This window comes from Empidonax traillii, unplaced genomic scaffold (genome assembly GCF_003031625.1).
Source record: "Empidonax traillii isolate 1590-97213 ecotype Southwest subspecies unplaced genomic scaffold, ASM303162v1 scaffold8:size5222938, whole genome shotgun sequence".
In the NCBI taxonomy this organism is placed as follows: Eukaryota; Metazoa; Chordata; class Aves; order Passeriformes; family Tyrannidae; genus Empidonax; species Empidonax traillii.
The window spans coordinates 1,571,411-1,582,904 of record NW_020955201.1 but is presented as its reverse complement, the minus strand read 5'-3'; the positions used below and the strand labels follow the sequence as shown (position 1 = coordinate 1,582,904).

At 38.7% G+C, this 11,494-nt stretch overlaps 1 protein-coding gene across 1 annotated transcript in view; it reads right to left on the bottom strand.

Moving 5' to 3' along the window:
* Positions 1–1,015: 1,015 nt before the first annotated feature.
* The window catches only part of HOMER1 (homer scaffold protein 1), an 88,946-nt gene continuing 78,467 nt past the window's right edge, over positions 1,016–11,494 (bottom strand). The window contains exons 9-11 of the mRNA XM_027882527.1: positions 4,533–10,219; positions 2,567–3,633; positions 1,016–2,513 (exon numbers count right to left, since the gene is read on the bottom strand). Of these exons, the coding sequence (XP_027738328.1) occupies positions 10,031–10,219 (189 nt within the window). The 3' untranslated portion in view covers positions 1,016–2,513; positions 2,567–3,633; positions 4,533–10,030. The remainder of the gene's footprint in view (positions 2,514–2,566; positions 3,634–4,532; positions 10,220–11,494) is intronic.

Genomic DNA, 11,494 nt, shown 5'->3' with positions numbered 1-11,494 from the left:
AGATCACCAAGCCACTAGTTTGTCATTGCCATCACCACAGCTTGAACTTTGTGTGACTGTCACAGAGAAGTGTCGAAGTCTAGTTTACAGAGTTTTGCCAGTGTTTTACCTTTTGGGAGTGAGGGTTATAATTGAGTATCAGATGGCCTCTGTAAACTTTGGATGTACCATGTCAGTCATTTAACAGTTAAAAGCATCTTTCACACAAACTGCCCTACAGCACAAAACCATACTACAGGTTTTACCAGGAAGCTACAGCATCATTGCCATATAACCTACCTTACAGAAGTGCTGCAAGTTCGTGTCCAGCTCTCATCCTGCAGAATTGTTCCCACAGAGATGCCTTCCTGCCCTTTCCCCCCTCTGCAGAAAGATTCTCAGTCTCTCTTACTTTCTCTAAACTTTATGCAAATCTTCACAAAAGTCATGCTCACTGTCCACACTTCCATCAGCTCAAAAACAGCATATCTCCCTTGAAATGTTGCCTTCACAGCATGGGCTGATGGATAAAAAGGGGCAGAGATCATTATCTGTGCTATTAAAGCTGGTTCCTATCTGTGTTGATGCTGACTGAGGTTCACTCATTGTTCATCAACCAAAACTGGGGAAAAAAACCCCAAACCAGAAATTACATTTAAGTTCACTCTATCTGCTGCATTATCCCCTTATTCCTGCTGTAGTAGTGTGCTGTCTGTGGGATATGTGTTGGAGATACTGGTGCCACAGGCAAATCACCTGTATTGTCGCCTTGTAATGCTTTCTCCTCGCCATGGAAGACAGCAGACTTTCTGACTTCTCTGAGACATCTCACTACCACCTCATAATTGCTTACGTAAGGCCAAACACATTGATGGTGTTTCAAACAAAGTCACTGTTTACTTCATGCTTTTATCTTAACAACTTTTCTAATTGGCATTACACTCCCTCTGTACATTGCTGTTTAAAAGTCACAGGAATAAGAAAAATTAAATCATGCAATTCATACAAAGCACTTACATTAACTACTTTTTGTTTCTCAGTACTTTATTTTCGTCCCATTTAATTTCAGCAAGAATGTAACTGAGCTCTTAGCATACAAAATCATCAGTGCATGCTCAAACTGCCATGCATGTTAAATGCACAATTTAAACAAGACAACAGACGTTTTATGAATCAACTTCATTTGAAGCATCATAAATTGATGGCCTTTCCCCCCCCACCACCACCACTTGCTGTGAGTAAAATAAGTGTTGGAGTGGATAGAGTCCTGCAAAAACAATTTAACAGAGAAACCATTGCACACTGCTCTTGGCTTCTAATGACATATTTAAAAAAAAAAAAAAAAAAGATCTGGCATTAAAAAATAAAATTGATAGTACTAAAAAAAAAAAAATCACAAATCCTATACTTTCGTTGCTGAGCCACGTATACCTTTGTCATTCCTGTAATGGTTTCCTAAAGATTTCTACTGCTGGAAGGTCACACTGATGCACTGAAGTGATCCATTGAAGTGCCTACTGTTTGAGGGCTTCTCTTAATATCAAACTAAGATGAAATCTCAGGTCATTACTTCCCCTCTTGTCCGGCACCACTACATGAGCAAATTATTTCCACCCACTCTGCAACAACGTTTTGTCATGTGTCATGCATGCCCTGCCTTACTCTGTCACTCAACTTTAACTCCAGCTGTGCTCAGTGGGTAAGGCTGTTGGCTTTTGTGAGGTCTGGCCATTCCTCCAGTGCCTGTGGCTGGCAGATAGGGTCAAGAAAAGCAGAGTGACACTTGTACCATGTCTACTTTTATTAATCCATTCTGGGAAAAGATGGGAGGAGTGCAGGAATTGTCCTCAGTCAAAGGTAGCATTAGTTAACTATGCTTGACTGATAGAGCAAATGCGTTTAGGAGATTAGGTTTGTTAGTCTCCTTAAAAAAAAAAAAAAAAAAAAAAAAAAAAAGTATATGAAAAGTGTCTATTTGGGCTATGTTTCCTGGGAGAACATGAGCCACACATTGCCTACCATGCTTTGCTTAGATTTGTGTACAAATTAACATATTACATCTGAAACACATTTAAGTACTCAAAAGCAGTTACAGTTGCAAGTAAATGCTCTGTCCCCTTTTGCAGAAGTCTTCAGCTTTTAATTTCAATTTGCAATAAGAAACTTTGAACAGAAACTCTGTGTCCCAGCCAGCATTTGCTGAGACTGCACTATCAGCCTTCTGGGATAAATCTCGGTTCTGCTCCTAGCCATCAGCTGCCCAAGAGAACTAAAGACTTCTAGCCTTTTGAGGCCCAGATGATCTGCTGCAGTCCTTGGTGGATACTCATGGTTGCAAGGGTGCTTCTGAAAAAGAAGTGGTACTGTCAGTACCAGTTTGGCTGAGCAACTGAATGCAAAATTTAGCTTCTGCTCCCTTTGGAGCTCACCCAGTAGAAGGAGCCTAGCTGTTTCCCAAGAGGACACTATAGTGTTTTCTGTTAAACCATCAACATGTCATTGCATTAGCAAGTCGTGGAGTTTCATTGAAAAAACTCTAAACCAACAACAAAACAAAACAAAACAACAACATCAAAAAACCCAAAACCCCCAAAAAACCAAACTAAAACTAACTTACCCTTAAATATTGTAAATTACAATTTCTTCACTTAAATCTGTCAAGACCTTCCAGCCAGCGAAGGCCTGATCCCTTGACACACCACTGTAACCAGCTATTTTCAAAGTAGCTACATGCCAGCATTCATGCCACGTAAAATCCAGCACCGTGCTCGCAGGGGTCAGGGAGGTCAACTCTTAACTGTCTCTATAGCAGCCCACTCTTCTGGGGCAGTGCCTCAAAAGATGTCAGCGAATTCCACAGCCCCCTAGTAGCTCCTCCCAGGCTGTAAAACCAGCCTCAAAGGCTGGTGAAACTGCTCTTGTCCTCCAAGTAAACCCTTCTCACTGCCAGAGCTACAGAGGCGATTGTGTGTTTGGACATTCTGGCAGTTCCTGGTGGGGTTGTTTGTTCAGCCACAGAGCTGACTAATGCTGTATTCTGTGAGGCCTTACTTCCTTATGGATTTTAGAATACCTATGTCCAGCTCAATACTGCAATTTGGCCCAAGTGTCAAAATTCCCTTAAAACTCTTTGAACTTTCAGCACTGTTTACCACCTGCCCGACCTAATAAGTCCTGTAGTTAGATTTCCCAGTGACTCAGGCACACTGCAGCAGTTGCACAGAACCTGCTCTCATCTTTGTACTGGTTCTCTCATGGAGGTTTCCAATGTTGCTATAATTAATTTCCAAAGACCTGTCACCTGTCCTAGATGATAGAAATCCCTCTGGCTTGATGGGAATTTTTGCTGCCAGATATAGGATCCCTTTGTTTTAGCAAGAAAATCATCTCAGTGTCTTCTGAAAAGAGCCTGCCAATCCTAACATATTCCTTTACTTTCACTTCAGGAGTTACAATTGCCTTATAGGGAAGTTCTATTTGGTCAATGCAGTCATCATCAGTAAGGAGAATACAAACTCCTGTTTTCTGAAAATACTTGCATTGCTCTCTTTTAGACAGCTCTGATTCAAAATATGTCCTCACGGTGTGTTTGAGTAATGCTTGTTTAGAGCATCTGTGATGTTTTCTCACTGCTTCTTCTCTTGGCTTGTTTGGCTGGCCAGCTCCTTCGCTGAGGCTGAGATGTTCAGTCACCATCTCATACTGACCAGCATCTTTTATGTGGGTGGGTTTTGGGGCTTTTTTTTTTGGGTTGCCAGTGTGCCTGTTGGGTGAGCTTGACACTGAAATTCTATGTTTCTCATTCCATAAACAGTTTAGGACTTATATTTACTGTAAACATGTGCTTGGTTGCTCCATGTTAGCATGAGGAAAGAACATAGAAAAAAAGGAAAAATACAAGAAATACCAGATGAAGAAAGTTTTGACTTATAGGTTCAAATGATAACAATAACCACCTCAAATAAAGCTTTCATAATTTCTTTTTTCAAAGAGGTGGGGGAAAGAAGCTTATATCAAACCAATACATTACTCTGTTTCTTTAAGATATGCAGAACCAAATTTCCCGTTTTCTTCCCCTGAAAGCAAAACTCTGTGCAGAATGCTCTGGACCAGAAGGGCTCAATGGGTAATGATGGCTGCAGTTTGAACAAGCAGCTTGTGAAAAAAAGGACAAGCCCTCCCGGGTTGATTCTGGGACAGACAGTGAGTGCAGCTAGTGGGGTGTAGCAGTGAGGCTGCGCAGCAGGGACTCGATGCAGGATGCTCACGTGAGAAACTACTTGAATCACTCAAGCACGTACTACTACCCTGGCTTTTATCACTAAGTGAAAGTCAAAGAGAGCTGAGCCTTTCACTGATAGATCTCTGGTTTCCATTGCTACTGATTACAGAAAAACAAAATGGTTGGAATTATAAAAATAACTGTATATTCAGATGTGGAGAAAGTAGATTTAATTTTTACATTTCCATCCATAGGTAAGGGATGTGATGTCTCTCCTGCAGGCAAGTCCAAGATCATTTTGCTTTACATTTCTTTTGTTTTATTTAGACACAAGTCATTTAACAAAATAAAGCCAGACTCAGAGAATTTCCTATGTCTTGTTCCCTCTCTGAAAATATTAACCTTACAAATATCTGTATGACCATATTTAAATCCATACACACAGATTATATTTGCACATACCTTGTCAGTGTAGCTCTTCCTCTCCCCTTAGCACCTGGATGCATGTATTGTTTGTGAAGGTCCTTGTTTCTGCCTCCTTCTTCATCTACTGGGAAAAAAATCCCTCCTCTTCAAGAATTACTGCAGTCACAGAAATGCAAGTTGTCTTCCAAGAACACGTCTAGGTTGCTATTCTCAATCTAATGAAAGGAAAAGCGACTGACACACTGCTGGATCTGTGCAGTGAGATGAGGCTCAGAGAAGAACAGATGAGAATCCCCAGAGCAAGGGTGGAGAAAGCTGGAAACTACTTTGAAGTTAAGGAAAGAAAAACCCTAAAAGCCAGCTCAGAATTCTGTTACACAAACACCACTGCTGATAGAAACTGATGGCAGGAAAAAACAGGGAGCATCATCAACCACTACCGATGGCTAAAACTGGTACCAAACCTCTAGAGTTGTGGTAAAAGACTGAAAGGACAGGGGGTTTGCAGACTGTACAGACTTCAGCTGTGTCTATGAAACACACCCCCAGTGCTGACCTTGAGAAGCCTATAGCAACCAGAGTAGAGTTTTGGCAAGCCAGGTGTGCTCAATGCCAGCATGATGTGAACACCTAGGAAAGTGAGATCCTTTCAGGTAGTTTGTCCTTTACTATGCAAACCATTCTTGCCTATTTTACAGCTACACAAAGGTTCCACACAGGAAATCTTTTTGAAATCTGTGTTCCCCCCACCCTGCCCCAAATTGAAACCATTTTTGATGGTCACTCTCCTTCCCATGCCTTCATCTGCAAGGGATAAAACCTGCCGGATGTACCGCTGCATCTGAGCTCTGCTTGTGCAAGACTCAGCAATGAGGGAAAAAATGGGTATATTGTGTCTCTTTGGTCCTATGATGAAGCTGCCAGCAGTGCAGAAGCAGTTCTGGCGACTACAGGTCCCTGAGAGGTTCTGGTGGGCAAGCTATGAGACCCCATATGGTGTGAAAACCCACTTCTGTCTACAGTATCTAGAGGTATTGTGATATTTACACTCGCACCTGCTTTCTGGCTAGGTTGCATGGCCAGAACAGTGGACATGAGCTGGACTGATTTCAGAATCTAACAAAAAACTCTGCTTATTGTTCCAAAACATTTAGCATAATAGGGAAAATTAATCCTACTTGTCTGAAGTAAGTGGAGTACAACAAGGAACTAAGGCTACTAAGCAAAACCAGAGATTTTCAATAACGTGTTATTTAGTGATATGCTCTCTGCTCAGCACCGTTCAGAGGTAGTGCACATATGCAGCATTACTAAGAAAATGTAAACAAGACAATTTGAACATTGCTTTGCAGAGTCAGGTCCATTTCCTGAAAAAAAACATTGACATATAGGTGTGCACTTAACTGGCATGTCCAGTTACTGAGACTGAACTACGCACATTTGGATGGAGTTTCTTGATGGCCCTTTTTTAATTGTCTTTTGAGATCCAGACCTAATCTCTATTTAGATTTATCTTTGGCCTCATGATCCAAGATTTCTGCAATCAACCAAGTTAAGTGTTTTTACTGATATCCACAGTACTGATATCCCCAGAGAGTGATGGTCTGCAAGAGCTTTCCATTCCTCTCTCCATGTGGTATTTCTGAAAATGAATTTGATTTTGGATGCAGTGTACACAGAGTGCTGTTCAGCAGCCACTTCAGTACAGAATATATAAGACAACATAGAATGAATTGAGGTTTAGCCTCTTACTGAAGATAAACCTGAAGCTAATCTCTAACAGGTAGAAAAATGAGCAGAAATCAGAAACCTTTCGCAACTGACAACCGAAGACACATCCCAAAATATTAATCTTTAATTGATGCATTGTTCATTCTTGCAGGGTTTTCTTTAAAGGAATTATCCTGGGAATGCCACCGATAGCATTAAACAATTCTTATTTGTGTAACATCTGGTTTAGCCCTTTATTTATTTATTTATATTTTACCTGAAAATGTATTTTCTTAGAGACCTTATAACAGCATTTCTGCATTATCAGTTCATTTTTTTTCTCCTCTTTCCTGGATATACTGGCCAGGAAAAGGAACTCTCAGTCTGTAACAGACAGTTTAATTCACACGTTTTACTTTGTCCACATAGAAAAATGCAATTTCCGGATCATTGAGGCATATGGATTATGAACAAGACACTCCAAAAACTAGCTATCCAGATGGGGATATACTTACAAAAATCTTTTATGTCAAAGTCAGGATTTCACAACATAACACAATGCAAAATCCAGTAGCACCTGAAAGATTAAGGTAGCTGCTGCTGTCACTTGCACATACTTGAAAAGATTTAAGAAGAAAAAAGAAAAAAAGAGTAAAAGTACATTCTCCAGAGAACAGCAAGTGTATTTCAAAATAAAAAACTGTGGTTTTGATTTTTCTCTTTTTTTTCCTCTTTTTTTTTCTTTTCCTTTTTTAAAAATTTATTTATTTTTATTGTTATTATTTCTGTATTTCTGTGAGGCTTATGGTAATTCTTTTTGCTTTGTTTTTTTACAAGACTGTAGTTGCCATGTAACAAGTTATACACAAAGTATGCTCTCCCTTCCAGTGCAAGTTCATGGTCATGTTTTCAGGGTATTGTACTGAACACTGTTCTTGTATACATATTCCCATAGTTTCATCAAAGATAGATACAATGTACAGTACCTGTCTCTTGGACAGTAATGCTTTAAACCAGAAAATTTTTATCTTAAAACAGAAGTGGAGAGGCTAAAGTAGGTATAGCCACCTAACTATGAACTTTAGATCACAATTTCTAAACACTTGCCTACTGTACATAAGCATTAAAAATAATCTTAGACATAGGATTTTATTTATATGTGCACGTATGTCCACCTTATCCCATATTTATGTTTGGCAACTATTTGGGAATTCAAAGGTGCAGCCCTCAGTAATTGTATTATTAAAAAAAAAAAAAGAAATGAAGAATATCTACTCTATGAGAAAAGAAATTCTCAAATATCAATTTCCAATTTTAAATTTAATTTCAATAGGAAAATATTAAAAATGTGCACATCTAAATTTTTCCATGTTTTGTATATACATATGTGTGTGTACTTATACATAGAAATGCTCATGTACCACACATATTCACAAAATTTAAGTGGAAATATTTCAGTCCACTCTTTCCCCACACGTATGACATCATATCTTTAAAAATGTCAATAATAATATAATTAAAAATAATATTACATTTATTCCATCATTAAGTTTTTATTCTTTCTTCATCCTTATTATGTCCACTGAGCATCAGCAGGCCAAATTCTCCTTGCACTTCCACAGATGTTATGCCAACGGAATGTTGCTGACATCACATCAAGGACATATGGTTTACAGCAGCACAAGTGACAGGAGAATCAGGCCCAAATATCCCCAGGAAAATTAAAAACTGGCTGTATCTGCTCATCTGGACCTGATGAAGATATACACACCACTGTCTAAAATCCCCTGAATGAAAAAACACATAGTTCACCACAAAGTTTTGAACCAGTAGCACAATGAAACAAGCTCCCCCCACCCCTTTATTAAATGTGAGAAAATACCCTAAAAAATATGGAGAAAGCATAAACATTGTGTATGTTACATACCATATAATACATGACAGTTTAGCATTTGACCTAAGCCATTTCCCTGACTAGTCAGGGGAGACCTGAAAAATCACTGGTAAATTAAAAAAAAGGTATTTTAGAAATAAAGCATGTCTTTCCAGTATAAATGACAACCTATGTGTATTATATGGTATATACACACAGTACACACATGAAAACAAACTTATCTTTCCTAGTTTTGAATATCAGTCTCTAAGTGAAGAAAATTATGTTGTACAAAGCAGCTAGACTTCATGTTTAACATTCAAATTAACTTGGGGAGCAAACAAGGGTTCGTGCATCTTTCGACTCTGAAGTCTAGCACTCATTCATCCATTTTAAAAAAGCCCTCTTCAACATTACAAGCAATTTATGGCAAGAATGCACTGTGATGCAAGACACATGACACTTGGCTTACCTTTCAAAGGGTTGGTGTTTTTTTAAATAAATCTATTATATAAAGAAATGTGTGTTTGCCAAAAGTCTGTTAAAATTACATCAAAACAACTTTAAAACCTGCTCACGGAGGGTAATTGAATTCAATTTCCTGTTTTTAAATGCTTAATTAACAGTTCAGAATATTGCCTGGTGTAGTTTTGATAAAGATGTGATATGAAGACCCATAAAAGAGTAAACATGTCTTCAATTCAGTTTGCTATGACAATAAAACTTCAAGAAACAGCCTTCTTCTCTAGACAAGTTCAGTATATGAGCAATCCCTTGCAATAGCTCTATGCCCTTAGTGCAATCCGTAACAAAACAGTGCTCCCCATAACTCATTATTCACAGAACCTGAATTTCATGTCACATCCTGAAAAAGCCTCCCGCAGAGCAGGTTAACAGTTAATTGAACATTCAAGGCTAGAAAACAAAGAACTGGCCGTTCCTTGTTATCTGTGAAGGTCAAATTTAAAATTTTAAATTTACATTTAAAATTCTCAGGAGGTTTGGGGCTTTTTTTCCCCTAGGGGACTCACCTTCCATCATTGGTTGGCTTCAAAATATAGTTAAGTGGAAGATACTATCTCACTGTAATTACATGGAATTCACATGAAAAAGTAAACCTTACATTGTACAATATTGTAGAACACCAGAGTAGCTCCACAAAGAAATACTGTATCTTCCAGTATATATATATCTATTAAAAAAATCAAAAAACAACCAACCAAACAACCAAAAAAACTCAAAAAAGAAGAACTTTATACAAGTTGTTACAGTAAATTTGTTTCAATTAAAGATGCAACTCTCTCTCATTCCTGGCAAGAATAAATTGGTTCCGGCACTGCTTCTCCACAGTGCAACATATCCTGAGAAATTATTATGAACAACAAAATACAGGGCTGTCATCACTAAGTTCTTGCACAAAACACAGCAATTAAATATCTTAAATAAATAAAAGAGCAGAAAACCTCTATTGTATCTATCACAAAAAGGGGATGTGACCTGGGACACTGCTAATTCTTCCATCACTGATAATTAGAAAAGGATTGCATTCAATTATTATTAATTATCTTTCAAGTTATTTGTGGCCAATAATGTACAAGGAGGTAATTTGTAATTCAAGTTTTTTTGTTTCTTATTTTTTTCTTCAACTAGCTACAAGTTGAGTTCTAAATTTTACATTTAAATACAACTCAAATTTAAAACAATCCCTCTCAGAGGAGCATTTTCTAATTTTGTGCAACTTTGATGCAGAGCCCAACACAGTCCTATGAAGAGAGAGACAGTGCATCTTTAAGCTGATTGGCACTGAAATCCCATTTTCTTTAACTGCATTCTATTAACTTGGCCAAGTTATCTCGTAATTCTGTTAGTTCAAATATTTTTCCATCAAGAATTTCTAAAAGTGTCTTCAAGTTATTGCGAAAAGCTTCTTGCTCATTCTGACTTTTCTCCAGACGTTGCTCTAGATCAGACAGCTGGCCTTCCAGGTCTTTGTTTCGAATTTCTACTTCCTTCAGAAAAAATACATAACATGTTAATGTCTTGTCTACAAACAGAAAGCAGTCTAACCTCCCACTGGTACTTGTGCTACTTTTGTCAACTGCTTTTTATAACAATTTATGAGCCTTCGCAATTTCCGCTAAGCCAAAACCAGAACATGAAGTATATGTACTGCTACTTCCTTATTTTTTCCGTAACCATCCGAAAGACAGAAACTTTTGGAGAGGGATAAAATTTAGTCAGCGAACAAATGATACACTTTCTTCTATAATTCAGAAATGTACCACCTTAGAAAAACAGCTTCTCAGAGTTTTACTTAAATTCAAATATACTGTGATTTAGACCATGAATTCCTCAAGGACGTGGTCTCCATGAAATGTTCTCATGGAGAAACCCATCCAGAACACTGCTTAGGGGGAGTACCTTACAGGTCTTTGCACTCTGAAAATAAAGACAGAGACATAACCTACCAAGACTGATGTCAAGGTGACATTGACTGTAACAAATGTAGACCAGAAAGTACAAGCTGCACATCTTGCCTCACTGCACAGTGTCCTGGAGCATACACCTGCGAGCGTCACAACAACACAGCTATGGCAGCAGGGACAGCAGGAGAGCCAACACTGCTCTATGGACAAGTCATTCCCATACAGTGAGTGGAAAGATGAGGGGGAAGCACGTTAGACAGCCAAGGGGATCTGACCCTGAGCAAGCTCAGCTCTCATTCACAAGTAGAAACCCCTGGCACCAGCCTACTGGAACTCCTTGCACTCCAGCTTGCACCTGACAGGGGAGGGAGGTCACAGATGCTCAGCCCGGTGCAAACCAGATGCCCTCTCTTTGATCAAATTACTAATGCAGCAATCACGTGGGTCTGGAATAGCATATTGTTCTTTGTTCCATTCATTGCACGCCTCATAAATTCATGATAAATTTTGTAATTTCAGTTACAAAAATCACAAAGGCAGCACAGGGGCAGTGTATTTAGTACATCATACATCCTGTGTGGCCATTCTCTGGAAAAGTGCATAGTAAATTCATATGGTAACATGTTTTTCAACATCTCTTCCCTTTACAGTGGCTTTTTGCCACAAAGCTTTAACAGCCTGCTCCCAGTTTTTACAACTAGTTTTACAAAGCAATAGGGAGGGGGATTTGGCAGCAGTTACTGCTCCCAAGCATGAGTGGCTCCTCTTTCAGCTCTCCAACTCTCCTACTGTATTTGCTGTGACTCTTCTGTCTTCTCAAAAGCTAAGAAATATATTAATATTTATATTGGAGAGATC